Source organism: Elephas maximus, chromosome 3 (assembly GCF_024166365.1).
Source record: "Elephas maximus indicus isolate mEleMax1 chromosome 3, mEleMax1 primary haplotype, whole genome shotgun sequence".
NCBI lineage: Eukaryota > Metazoa > Chordata > Mammalia > Proboscidea > Elephantidae > Elephas > Elephas maximus.
In genome coordinates, this window is record NC_064821.1 from 66340914 (window position 1) to 66355535 (window position 14622).

The 14622-nt window shown below is 42.8% G+C and overlaps 1 protein-coding gene across 1 annotated transcript in view; it reads right to left on the bottom strand.

Moving 5' to 3' along the window:
• AUNIP (aurora kinase A and ninein interacting protein) overlaps nt 1-14360 on the bottom strand; it is a 41074-nt gene extending 26714 nt beyond the window's left edge. Inside the window, exon 1 of the mRNA XM_049878324.1 lies at nt 14244-14360. Within this exon, the coding sequence (XP_049734281.1) occupies nt 14244-14321 (78 nt within the window). The 5' untranslated portion in view covers nt 14322-14360. The remainder of the gene's footprint in view (nt 1-14243) is intronic.
• Between the last annotated feature and the right edge of the window lie 262 nt (nt 14361-14622).

Below are 14622 nucleotides of genomic sequence, written 5' to 3' on the forward strand. Positions count from 1 at the left end.
GAACAGATATATGCACACCCATGTTCACTGTAGCACTGTTTACAATAGCAAAAAGATGGAACCAACCAAGGTACCCATCAACATATGACCAAAAAATAAAAACCAAACCCAGTGCCATCAAGTCAATTCCAACTCATAGCGACCCTATAGGACAGAGTAGAACTGCCCCGTAGAGTTTTCAAGGAGCACCTGGCGGATTTGAACTGCCGACCCTTGGGTTACCAGCTGTAGCACTTAACCACTACACCACCAGGGTTTCCTCAACAGATGAATGGATAAATTATGGTATACTCACGCAATGGAATACTATGCATTGATAAAGAATGATCATGAATCCGTGAAAGATTTCATAACATGGAGGAATCTGGAAGGCATTATGCTGAATGAAATTAGTCAGTTTCAAAAGGACAAATATTGTATAAGACCACTATTATAAGAACTCAAGAAACAGTTTAAACAGAGAAGAAAATATTCTTTGATGGTTACAAGAGTGGGGAGGGAAAGGAAGAACAGGGGTATTCACTAATTAGATAGTAGACAAGAACTACTTTAAGTGAAGGGAAAGACAATACACAATACAGGAGAGGTCAGCACAACTGGACTAAACCAAAAGTAAAGAAGGTTCCTGAATAAAACAACCGCTTCAAAGGCCAGAGTAGCAGGGGTAGGGGTCTGGGGACCATGGTTTCAGAGGACATCTAGGTCAACTGGCATAATAAAATCTATTAAGAAAACTGCATCCCACTCTGAAGAGTGGCATCTTGGGTCTTAAACACTAGCAAACGGCCCTCTAAGATGCATCAACTGGTCTCAACCCACATGGAGCAAAGGAAAATGAAGAACACCAAAGACACAAGGTAATTATGAGCCCAAGAGACAGAAAGGGCCACATAAATCAGGGACTACATCAGCCTGTGACCAGAAGAACTAGACAGTGCCCAGCTACAACCAATGACTGCCATGACAGGGAACACAACAGAGAACCCCTGAAGGAGCAGAAGAATAGTGGGATGCAGACCTCAAATTTTCATAAAAAGACCAAGCTTAATGGTCTGACTGAGACTAGAAGGACCCTAAAGGTCATGGTATCCAGACCTTCTGTTAGCCCAAGACAGGAATCATTCCCAAAGCCAACTCCTCAGACAGGGATTGGACTGGACTATAGGACAGAAAATGATAATGGTGAGGAGTGAGCTTCTTGGATCAAGTAGACACATAAGACTATGTGTGCAGCTCCTGTCTGGAGGGGAGATGTGAAGGCCAAGGGGGATAGAAGCTGGATGAATGGACACGGAAATACAGGGTGGAGAGAAGGAGTGTGCTGTCTCATTAGGGGGAGAGCAACTAGGAGTATACAGCAAGGTGTATATAAGTTTTTGTATGAGAGACTACCTTGATTTGTGAACTTTCACATAAAGCACAATTAAAAAAAAAAAAAAAGCGTGTTCTAGACAGAACAAGGCTGACGTTAGAATGTCTTTTATAAAAAAGACCTAGCCTTGGAATTCTAACACTACCATTTCTACCACATTCTATTCATTAGTCACTAAATAAAGCCCATGTGTAAGGGTAGGGGAAATTAAGCTCCATCTTTTAAAGGAAAGAGTATCAAAGAATTTGGGGGCTTATTAACATATTTTAAAACCACCACACTCCTCAACCCACAAAGCAAATGTAATCATCTTCCTCTGAACCTCAAAACACTTTGTCTTTAAGGCACTTATAGTCTGTTTTGCATTACATTTATTTGTGTATTTAATTTTACACCCTGCTGCTAGGTTTGGGTCTATCTTATTCATCTTTTTATCATCTGAAGACACTTTGTTGTTGCTGTGTGCTGTCAAGTTAATCCTGACTCATAGTGGCATGGATGGAATTCTGTCCCCCAAAAAGTATGTGTCAACGTGGTTAGGCCATGATTGCCAGTATTGTGTGGTTGTCCTCCATTTTTTTATTGTAATTTTATGTTAGGAGGATGAGGGTGAGATTGTAACACCAAGTTTACTCAGGTCACCTCCCTGATCCAGGGAGTTTCCCTGGGGTATGGTCTGCACCACCTTTTATCTCTCAAGAGATAAAAAGGAAAGGGAAGCAAGCAGAGAGTTGGGAACTTCATACCACTGAAAAAGCAGCAGCAGGAGCAGAGTGCATCCTTTGGACACTGGGTCCCTGCGCCTGAGAAGCTCCTCGACCAGGGGAAGATTGAGGACAAGGACCTTCCTCCAGAGCTGACAGAGAGAGATAAGCCGCCTGGAGCCAGCGCCCTGAATCTGGACTTGTAACCTACTAGACTGTGAGAAAATTAATTTCTTTTTGTTAAACCCATACACTTGTGGTATTTCTATTACGGCAGCACTAGATGACTAACACGCATAGTGACCCTATATGACAGAGTAGAACTGCCCCAAAGGGTTTCCTAAGCTGTAATCTTTACAGGAGCAGATCACCAGGTCTTTTCTCCCACGGACCCACTGGTGGGTTTGAACCACCAACCTTGTGATTAGCAGCCAAGCACTTAACCAGTTAGACCAAGAGTTAGAAGACCTGGAATCAACCCTGCACGTACCTTTTGTGATCTAGAGCAAACCTCTAAGTATCAGAACTTCAATTTCTTCATCTGTAAAATGGGGATAATGTTACCTCCTTCACAAGGCTATTGAGAAGGTTAAATAAAATACCACCGCCGCCACCAGTCGCTGTACAGTCAGCTCCAAGTCACGGGGCAAACGGAACTGTGCCCCACAGGGTCTCCATGGCTGATCTTTCAGACGTAGATCGCCAGAACTTTCTTCCAAGGCATCTCTAAGTGGACATGAACTTCCAACCTTTCAGTTAGCAGCCAAGCGCATTAATTGTTTGCACCACCAAGGAACTCCTAAATAATACATGTAAGAAAGTTTTAAAAATCCTAAGCCACTATGTAAAGATAAGATTATATTGATAAACATTTGTTAAATAATATTTAGAGACTGTCCCCCCCTTACCAGTCTTACAGTACAGACCCTAATAGTGCTGCTACCTTGGACTTCAGTATTTATTACGCCTTTTCAGTTTCAATGAAAATATACTTTTCGTCTCTATTTTTGTTTTTTTACCATTTCAACAAGTATCCGAGAAGGAAGTTTTTATTAAGTATGCATTCATACTACCATTTTCTTGGAAGTCCCCAGCTTCAAAAAGCTGGAAGTCCTTCTACTTATCCTCTCACCAGAATGAGAGAGAATAAGCAATTATAACCCTATCTCAGTAGAAAAAACAAAGCCCATATAGGTTAGTTCATTCGTTCATTCGCTTATTCAGCAAACATCTACTGACTTCCTACTCTGTGCCAGACACTATTTGAAGACTGCCTAATGCGGCACTCATTCTAGTAGAGGAAGACAGACAACAAACGGGAACAAATAAATATACAGTACGTCTGTGATATGAAGAGAAAGCGCCATGGAAAAAAAGCAAGAGTAAGACGGTTAGAGAGTATGGAGAGTAGGGAGCTAGGGAACGGTTGTTACAGTGAAGAAAGAACTCACGGATAAACTGATCTTTAAACAAATAAAGTAACAAACCCACATGGCAACCGAATCTCTACTCCAGGCAGAAGCATACAAAGGCCCAGGCAGGGGTGGACAAGGCTTGAAGAACAGGAAGGCCAGTATGGCTAGAATAGAGGGGGCCAGAGACAAGAGGAGAGGAGGTCTCAGAGGAGGGGGAGGCCAGACACAGCCAGATGATGCCCTGTGGGCCTCAAGAGATTTTGGTTTTTACTACAAGATGGGAAACTACTAGATGGTTTTAAACTTAAGAATGATCAAAGGATCAATCTGGCTGTAGGGTAACAGTGGTGGAGGTGGCAGGAAATGATAAAATTCTGAACACATGTGAAGGCAGAGTCCAGAGGATTCCCTGACTGACTAAATGTTAGGAAAGGTGCAGAATACCAAAAATACACTCAGTGTTCTGTCTCCAGGCTCTGGCCCAGAAACCACTAATGACTCAGCCAAGATTTCTGATATCTTCACATTTCCAACCCTCTCTTAGTTGTCTCTGCTTCTCCTTCTCTGATACATATTTCAAGAGTAAGAAACTACAGTGCATTGTAAACCCATTGCTGTTGAGTTGATTCCAACCCATAGTGACCCTATAGGACAGAGTAGAACTGCCCCGTAGGGTTTCCAAGGAGAGGCTGCTGGCTTCAAACTGCTGGCCTTTTGGCTGGCAGCCAAACTCTTAAAACACTGCGCACCTGAGCTCCTAAAATGCATTATAGGTGAGAATAAAAAAATATTTTTGAATCATAACAATATTTTAAATATAATTTGCCTTGGCATGGTGGTTAAGAGCTACAGCTATTAACCAAAAGCTTGGCAGTTCGAATCCACCAGGCGCTCCTTGGAAACTCTGTGGGGCAGTTCTACTCTGTCCTGTTGGATCGCTGAGTCGGAATCAACTTGATGCCAATGGGTTTGGTTTTGCTTTTTTTCTTTGAGACAGCAAGTGTACAAATCACATACTAAATCTTTTTGCCTGTTTAATTTCTAGAAAAACTTTCTAGAAATATTTCTCAATGTTTTAATACAGAAGAAGCAAAGCTGAAGTACAAAATTTGAAAAACTATATAAAGTGGCCTTTCAAAGAAACCCATACTAAAACTTATGTTTCACATGGAGAGCTGTCCATTGTATATTTAGTAAAAGGTGAGTGGCAGAACAATATGTTTCATATAATCCCATTTTGGGGTAAAAATATGTACATTTATATACATGTAGAAAATGTCCTGAAGGATGTCAAATTGTTAACATTAGCTACCAACAGTAAGACTTTTTGTTTTCTACTCAATAAAATCCCCTATTTGATTTTTTTTTTTTTTACAAACGTGTAATTGTAAAACTTCTACAAACTTTTATACTGTTGTCATGTGCCATCAACTCCATTCTGACTCATAGCAACCCTGAATGACAGAGCAGAATTCTCTCAGAGGGTTTCCTAGGCTATAATCTTTATGGGAACAGATCACCAGGTCTTTTCTCCCTCAGAGCTGCTGGTGGGTTCAAACCGCCACTTCGTGGTTAGCAGCTGAGTGCTTAACCACTGTGCCATCGGGGCTCCTACTTTTGTAATGTTGTTGTTGTTGTTGTTAGGTGCCATCGAGTCGGTTCCAACTCACAGCAACCCTATGCACAACAGAATGAAACACCGCCCGGTCCTGAGCCACACTTACAATCGTTGTTATGCTTGAGCTCATTGTTACAGCCACTGTGTCAATCCACCTCGTTGAGGGTCTTCCTCTTTTCCGCTGACCCTGTACTCTGCCAAGCATGATGTCCTTCTCCAGGGACTGATCCCTCCTGACAACATGTCCAAAGTATGTATGACGCAGTCTTGCCATCTTTGCCTCTAAGCAGCATTCTTGCTGTACTTCTTCTAAGACAGATTTGTTCATTCTTTTGGCAGTCCATGGTATGTTCAATATTCTTCACCAACACCACAATTCAAAGGCATCAATTATTCTTCGGTCTTCCTTATTCATTGTCCAGCTTTCACATGCATATGATGCAATTGAAAATACCATGGCTTGGGTCAGGTGCACCTTAGTCTTCAAGGTGACATCTTTGCTCTTCAACACTTTAAAGAGGTCCTTTGCAGCAGATTTACCCAATGCAATGTGTCTTTTGATTTCTTGACTGCTGCTTCCATGGCTGTTGACTGTGGATCCAAGTAAAATGAAATCCTTGACAACTTCAATCTTTTCTCCGTTTATCATGATGTTGCTCATTGGTCCAGTTGTGAGGATTTTTGTTTTCTTTATGTTGAGGTGCAATCCATACTGAAGGCTGTGGTCTTTGATCTTCATTAGCAAGTGCTTCAAGTCCTCTTCACTTTCAGCAAGCAAGGTTGTGTCATCTGCATAATGCAGGTTAATGAATCTTCCTCCAATCCTGATACCCCATTCTTCTTCATATAGTCCAGCTTCTCAGATTATTTGCTCAGCATACAGATTGAATAGGTACGGTGAAAGAATACAACCCTGACGCACAACTTTCCTGACTTTAAACCAATCGGTATACCCTTGTTCTGTCTGAACAACTGCCTCTTGATCTATGCAAAGGTTCCTCATGAGTACAATTAAGTGTTCTGGAGTTCCCATTCTTCGCAATGTTATAAATAATTTGTTATGATCCACAGAGTCGAATACCTTTGCATAGTCAATAAAACACAGGTAAACATCCTTCTGGTATTCTCTGCTTTCAGCCAGGGGCCATCTGACATCAGCAATGATATCCCTGGTGCCACATCCTCTTCTGAAACTGGCCTGAATTTCTGGCAGCTCCCTGCAGCCGTTTTTGAAAGATCTTCAGCAAAATTTTGCTTGTGTGTGATATTAATGATACTGTTCTATAATTTCCACATTCAGTTAGATCACCTTTCTTGGAAATAGGCATAAATATGGATCTCTTCCAGTCTTTTTCCAGTCAGTTGGCCAGGAAGCTGTCTTTCATATTTCTTGGCATAGACGAGTGAGCACCACCAGCGCTGCATCTGTTTGTTTAAACATCTCAATTGATATTCCATTAATTCCTGGAGCCTTGTTTTTTACCAATGCCTTCAGAGCAGCTTGGACTTCTTTCCTCAGTACCATCAGTTCCTGATCATATGCCACCTCTTGAAATGGTTGAATATTGACTAATTCTTTTTGGTATAATGACTCTGTGTATTCCTTCCATCTTCTTTTGATGCTTCCTGCTTCGTTTAGTATTTTCCCCATGGAATCCTTCACTATTGCAACTTGAGCCTTGAATTTTTTCTTCAGTTCTTGCAGCTTGAGAAACGCCAAGCGTGTTCTTCCGTTTTGGTTTTCCATCTCCAGCTCTTTGCACGTGTCATTATAGTACTTTACTTTGTCTTCTCGAGCCACCCTTTGAAATCTTCTGTTCAGTTCTTTTACTTCATCAATTCTTCCTTTTGCTTTAGCTGCTCGATGTTAGAAAGCAGGTTTCAGAGTCTCCTCTGACATCCATCTTGGTCTTTTCTTTCTTTCCTGTCTTTTCAATGACCTCTTGCTTTCTTCATGGATGATGTCCTTGATGTCATTCCACAACTCTTCTGGTCTTCAGTCACTAGTGTTCAATGCGTCAAATCTATTCTTCAAATGGTCTCTAAATTCAGGTGGGATATACTCAAGGTCATATTTTGGCTCTCATGGACTTGCTCTGAGTTTCTTCAGTTTCAGCTTGAACTTGCATATGAGCAATTGATGGTCTGTTCCACAGTCAGCCCCTGGCCTTGTTCTGACTGATTATATTGAGCTTTTCCATCATCTCTTTCCACAGATGTAGTCAATTTGATTTCTGTGTGTGCCACCTGGCGAGGTCCATGTGTATAGTCGCCGTTTATGTTGGTGAAAGAAGGTATTTGCAATGAAGAAGTTGTTGGTTTTGCAAAATTCTATCATTCGCTCTCCAGCATTGTTTCTATCACCAAGGCCATATTCTCCAACTACTCATCCTTCTTCTTTGTTTCCAACTTCTGCATTCCAATCACCAGTAATTATCAATGCATCTTGATTGCATGTTCGATCAATTTCAGACTGTAGCAGCTGATAAAAATCTTCTATTTCTTCATCTTTGGCCTTAGTGGTTGGTGCGTAAATTTGAACAATAGTCGTATTCACTGGTCTTCCTTGTAGGCTTATGGATATTATCCCATCACTGACAGTGTTGTCCTTCAGGATAGATCTTGAAATGTTCTTTTTGACGATGAATGCAATACCATTCCTCTTCAAGCTGTCATTCCCAGCATAGTAGTCTACATGATTGTCCAATTCAGAATGGCCAATACCAGTCCATTTCAGTTCGCTAATGCCTAGGATATCAATGTTTATGTGTTCCATTGCATTTTTGACAATTTCCAGTTTTCCTAGATTCTTACGTCGTACATTCCAGGTTCCGATTATTAATGGATGTTTGCAGCTGTTTCTTCTCATTTTGAGTCATGCCACATTAGCAAACAAAGGTCCCAAAAGCTTTACTCCATCCACATCATTAAAGTCAACTCTACTTGAGGAGGCAGCTCTTCCCCAGTCATCTTTGGAGTGCCTTCCAACCTGGGAGGCTCATCTTCCAGCACTATATCAGACAATGTTCCGCTGCTATTCATAAGGTTTTCACTGGCTAATGCTTTCAGAAGTAGTCTGCTGGGTCCTTCTTCCTAGTCTGTCTTAGTCTGGACGCTCAGCTGAAACCTGTCCTCCATGGGTGACCCTGCTGGCTTCTGAATACCAGTGGCATAGCTTCCAGCATCACAGCAGCACACAAGCCCCCACAGTATGACAAACTGACAGACACGTGGGGGACTTTTGTAATAAGAAGCTTAAATTAAAACAAATCCAGTATTAATCTCCATATTAAGGCCTAGGTAATAAAGCCAACCTGTCTTGCTTCTGTTGGTAGTCAGACCAGAAGAAAAGCAAAGGTGCTTCACACATAGGCCCCTATTTTCCACTGATCGGACTACAACCCCTCCCCCACACCACCCTTTCAAAAATAACAGACAATTCTATTTAGGAATTAAATAGGAAGGGACATGTTTTTAAAACACTGGCCACTAACTACTACCTATCCATCCCTGACATTAATACTCAAATGATCATGTGCTTATTTGATAATCACTTGAGAAAGAGGCTGGTTTCTGCATCCTATGAAAGGGAATCTTTAGTACTTTGGGCTGGAAGTCTTAATAGTCAGAGCAACAAGCAGTAGTCAGGGAACCAAAGCTCCTAAAGTATCTTCGGCAATACAGTAATAAGAAGGGTAAATGGTGGCAGCGAATGTGGTCATGCGGTATTTGTCATTGTTAGTTGCCTGTGGAGTGGATTTCGACTCATAGCAACCTTATGTCTGCAGAATAAAACTCATCTATAGGGTGTTCAAGGCCGTAACCTCTTGGAAGCAGATCACCAGACCTGTCATCTGAGGCACCTTTGGGTGGTTTTGAACCGCCAACCTTTAGGCTAGTAGTGTAGTGCTTAACGGTTTGCACCACTCAGTTGTTGTTAGGTGCCATCGGGTCGGTTCCAACTCATAGCGACCCTATGTACAACAGAATGAGAAACACTGCCAGATCCTACACCATTCTCACAATTGTTATGTTGAGCGCATTGCTGCAGCCACTGTGCCAATCCATCTTGTTGAGGGTCTTCCTTTTTTTGGCTGACCCTCTACTTTACCAACCATGATGTCCTTCCCCAGGGAGTGGTCCCTCCTGATAACACGTCCAAAGTACATGAGACAAAGTCATGCTTGCTTCTAAGGAACATTCTCGCTGTACTTCTTCCGCGACAGATTTGTTCGTTCTTTTGGCAGTCCATGGTATATCCAACATTCTTCACAAACACCCTTATTCAAAGGCATCAATTCTTCTTCAGCCTTCCTTTTTCACTGCCCAACTTTCACATGCACATGAGGCAACTGAAAATACCATGGCTTGGGTCAGGCTCACCTTAGTCCTCAAAGTGAAATCTTTACTTTTTAACACTTTAAAGAGGTCTTTTGCAGCAGATTTGCCCAGTGTAATGCATCATTTGATTTCTTGTCTGCTGCTTCCATTGACGTTGACTGTGGATCCAAGTAAAATGAAATCCTTGACAATTTTAAGATTTCCTCTGTTTATCATGATATTACTTATTGGTCCAGTTGTGAGGATTTTTCTCTTCTTTATGTTGAGGTATAATCCATACTGATGGCTATAGTCTTTGATCTTTGTCAGTGTCTTAGTGATCTAGTGCTGCTGTAACAGAAATACCACATGTGGATGACTTTAACAAAGAGAAATTTATTCCCTCACAGTTTAGGAGGCTAGAAGTCCAAATTCAGGGTGCCAGCTCCAGGGGAAGGCTTTCTCTCTCTGTCAGCTCCAGGGGAAGATCCTTCTCATCAATCTTCCCCTGGTCTAGGAGCTTGTAGCGCAGGGACCCCAGGTCCAAAGGATGAGCTCCCCTCCTCCTGGCTCTTCATTCTTCATGACACTGAAACAGGCTGCTCAGCCATATTGAAAACCCCAATCAACACCCCTCCCCACCCCTTGTCTTGCTAACCACAAGCTTGTTTTGAGCAACATTTTTCAGGAAGTCGCAGCAGGTAGTGGCTCCATCCACTGAACTAGCCTGAGTTATGCCTTGCAGATTGAAGAAATCACATCCTTCACTATCCAACTATTTTGTGCATTAATGACATATTTCTGGAAGCAACAAATGCCAAGGTGCAAGGCAAGAGTAACGCTGGCTCTGATGGTTAATGTTATGTCGCGGTTATGTAATGATGTAATTTGGCAGTTATATAATGAGATATCCGCTGCTGTTCATAAGGTTTTCACTGCCTAATGCTTTCAGAAGTAGACTGCCGGGTCCTTCTTCCTAGTCTGTCTTAGTCTGGAAGCTCAGCTGAAACCTGTCCTCCATGAGAGACCCTGCTGGTATCTGAATACTGGTGGCATAGCTTCCAGCATCACAGCAACATGCAAGCCCCCACAGTATGACAAACTGACAGACATGTGGGGGCAGTTGTTCGGACAGAGCAAGGGGATACTGATTGGTTTAAAGTCAGGAAAGGTGTGCGTCAGGGTTGTATTCTTTCACCGTACCTATTCAATCTGTATGCTAAGCAAATAATCTGAGAAGCTGGACTATATGAAGAAGAATGGGGCATCAGGATTGCAGGAAGACTCATTAACAACCTGCATTATGCAGATGACACAACCTTGCTTCCTGAAAGTGAATAGGACTTGAAGCACTTACTAATGAAGATCAAAAACCACAGCCTTCAGTATGGATTGCACCTCAACATAAAGAAAACAAAAATCCTCACAACTGGACCAATGAGCAACATCATGATAAACGGAGAAAAGATTGAAGTTGTCAAGGATTTCATTTTACTTGGATCCACAATCAACAGCCACGGAAGCAGCAGTCAAGAAATCAAAAGACACATTGCATTGGGTAAATCTGCTGCAAAGGACCTCTTTAAAGTGTTGAAGAGCAAAGATGTCACCTTGAAGACTAAGGTGCACCTGACCCAAGCCATGGTATTTTCAATTGGATCATATTCATGTGAAAGCTGGACAATGAATAAGGAAGACCGAAGAAGAGTTGACGCCTTTGAATTGTGGTGTTGGCGAAGAATATTGAATATACCATGGACTGCCAAAAGAACGAACAAATCTGTCTTAGAAGAAGTACAACCAGAATGCTCCTTCGAAGCAAGGATGGCGAGACTGCGTCTTACATACTTTGGACACGTTGTCAGGAGGGATGAGTCACTGGAGAAAGACATCATGCTTGGCAGAGTACAGGGTCAGCAGAAAAGAGGAAGACCCTCAAAGAGGTAGACTGACACAGTGGCTGCAACAGTGAGCTCAAGCATAACAACGACTGTAAGGCTGGCTCAGGACCCGGCAGTGTGTCATTCTGTTGGGCACAGGGTCACTATGAGTCGGAACCGACTCGATGGCACCTAGCAACAACAATAATGATGTAGTCATCCTCTATTTTGTGATCAGATGTGGTAATCTTCCATTTTCACAAAATGCCAATTTTCACATAACGTGATCTTTGAAACCTAACCATGTCGGTGAAGAGTAGGTACATTCCTAATTCACAAGTAATAAACAATAAACACCCACTGCACATTCTGACCATTTTTGATAAATATGTATATTTCCCTAAACCAAAACCCAGTGCTGTCAAGTAAATTCCAACTCATAGCGGCCCTATAGGACAGAATAGAACTCCCCCATAGAGTTTCCAAGGAGCGCCTGGTGGATTCAAACTGCCTACCCTTTGGTTAGCAGCCGTAGCACTTAACCACTTCACCACAGGGTTTCGGTATATTTCCCTACCACCTATAAATTAGCCCTTCCCAGTATATTTGGGAAAAAAAGATTACCGTTTTAACTGCTATAATACAATTACCAACCAAAACCAAACCCACTGCCATCGGGTCAATTCCAACTCATAGCAACCCTATAGGACAGAGTAGAACTGCCCCATAGAGTTTCCAAGGAGCGCCTGGTGGATCTGAACTGCCAACATTTTGGTCAGCAGGTGTAGCACTTGGCCGCTGCGCCACTAGGGCTTCCTTTCACCAATACCCAAAAACCAAACCTATTGCCATCGAGTCGATTCCGACTCATAGCAACCCTACAGGACAGAGTAGAACTGTACCATATGGTTTCCAAGGAGCGCCTGGTGGTTTCAGACTGCCTACCTTTTGATTAGCAGCCATAGCTCTTAACCGTTATGCCACCAGGCTTTCCCCTTTCACCAACAGGGCCTAGTGAATATAAATATATAGTAATACTATTACACTGTAATGGATTCTATTCCATATAATGGAATACAAAGTAGCCTTTTAAAAAGAATGAAACGCTCTTTATGAATGCATATAAAATGATCCATAAGATGCAGTATGTGAAAAAAGCAAAGTGGAGACTATGTATAATATGCTACCTTTTTGTAAGAAATAAAAGATATGCATTTGCTTGTGTATCTCTGAAAGGAAACACAAGAAAACTGTGGCCTCCAAAAAAGAGGAAGGATCCTTAGGAATATGAGAGATGTTTCATTACATATCCTATACATTTTAAAACTATATTGCACATGAATGTATTACTTCAGTCTCTTTTTTAAGTTTAAAAAACATTTTTAAAAGAAGGTGATCATTTTTTGTATTTCAAAAAATGACATTAGCTGTAAGATGCTTTTTATTTTAATAGTCTGTGATTGATTTTGTTCGGCAGTTACAGCTGCCTATAGGAAAGATTCTCACGCCTGGTTTAGACACTTTGGTTAACTACCTGGTCTTTAGACCATTCTCTTCTAGGCTCTTCAAATCTTAAATCCTTTGGTACCTGCTTAATTAAACCCTCCTTGATAACCTCAGGTCTTGGTAATCTTTCTGGCCTCCACTAATCACAATTCCCTTGAGACCACTCACCTGGCCATATCTTACTTATTCTGCCTTGTAGTGAAGAGCTCTGGACTTTACAGCAGTCAGAACTGGGCTTCAGCCCCTGCTTAAGTGGGTAAATTTCTTAACCTAAGCCTCAATTTGTTCATCTATAAAACAGGGATAATGACACTATCTACGTCATTGAATTTCTGTTGAGTACCTATAATTGATAAGGCATGTAAAGTACCAGCAAAGTGCCTGGCATGTACTAAGCACTCATTAATGTTAAGTATTGTCACCATCTGCATATCTCTTTTCTTCACCCATAAGACTATAAGCTCCTTGAGGACAAGAATTCTGTCCTTAGTGTCTGTGTGGCCTAGCCTCTTTGAGCCTCAATTTTTCATGTGTAAAATGGATATCCTTATGGTATCTACCATGTAGCATTGTTGTATGAAAACAAGATAACATATTTCAGCACACCATCCCTTCTACTTCGGCAAGCCTGGGTTTAGTCACTTAACCTGTTTCCTCATCCCATAAGGACAATAATACATATAATGACTATTAACTACTTAATACAGTATCTGGTACCCTTCCCGTCTCTCTTATCCTCCCCCTCCCCCCTCACCAGAGTTACTAGTTCTAGGCAGGTGGTGGCCTGAAACTTGGCAAGGGACTCTCCCAGAGTCAGAATTTTCCAAATTTGCATATGGATCCTCACCCATCTTCCAATACTTCAGCCTCTTCAACCACCTACCGTCTTGCAGGCACTGTGACCTCTCGAGGAGTGGGCTTAGCTTAATCAAAATTCTCACAACAAATTTTCTTTCCACCTTCTTCCCAGAACTCGAAAACCTGCTGTTCCCGTCTCTCCACATCCCTCCACAGTTTACTGCTGCCTTCTGCCCCCCATTTTTTCTCATCCTCTCCAAACCTTCTTCAGACCCCATTCCCTCTCGCCTCTAAACTCCCAAGGCTGCTCCTTTCTCTATCCAACTTTATCTCCACCACCTCCAAACCAAAACCCATTGCCGTCCAGTCGATTCCAACTCCTAGAGGCCCTACGGGACAGAGCAGAACTGCCCCATAGGGTTTCCAGGGCTGTAATCCTTAAGGAAGTAGGCTGCCCCATCTTTCTCCCGCCGAACAGCTGGTGAGTTCAACTGCCGACCTTCTGATTAGCAGCTGAGCGCTTACCCACTGCGCCACCAGGGCTCCCTTCCAGCACCTCAGTTTCCCCCAAAACTCCCTTCTTACCACTCCAGGCCCCTAACGCCCTCCCTCAATCCCCCTACCTCCCACCTGTGCTTTCCGTCTCTTCAGTGCCGCCGCGTCTAGCCACACGCCACAAGCCTCCTCCTCGGGGCCTCTCCGCCTCATGGCCGCTGAGGCTAAGTCAACACGGCACGGAGCTGCGGATTGGACCACCTCAGGGAATCGCCAGAACGGCGCCCGCCGGCGTTCGGATCTCGCGCCAACGCTGGGGGCGGAGCTACGCCTGGGCGCCTCGCACGCAGGCCCCTCCCCCATCGTCAGCCCCGCCCCGGCTCAAGCCCCGCCCCTTCCTTAAACCCCGCCTCAGCCATCAAAACTGCTGCTGTGCAGTGTACGGGTAGTGCCTTTCCCTTTTATGAAGATGTTCGTGTTATTTCTGATCATCTCTTTCAAGAGTTATATTCCG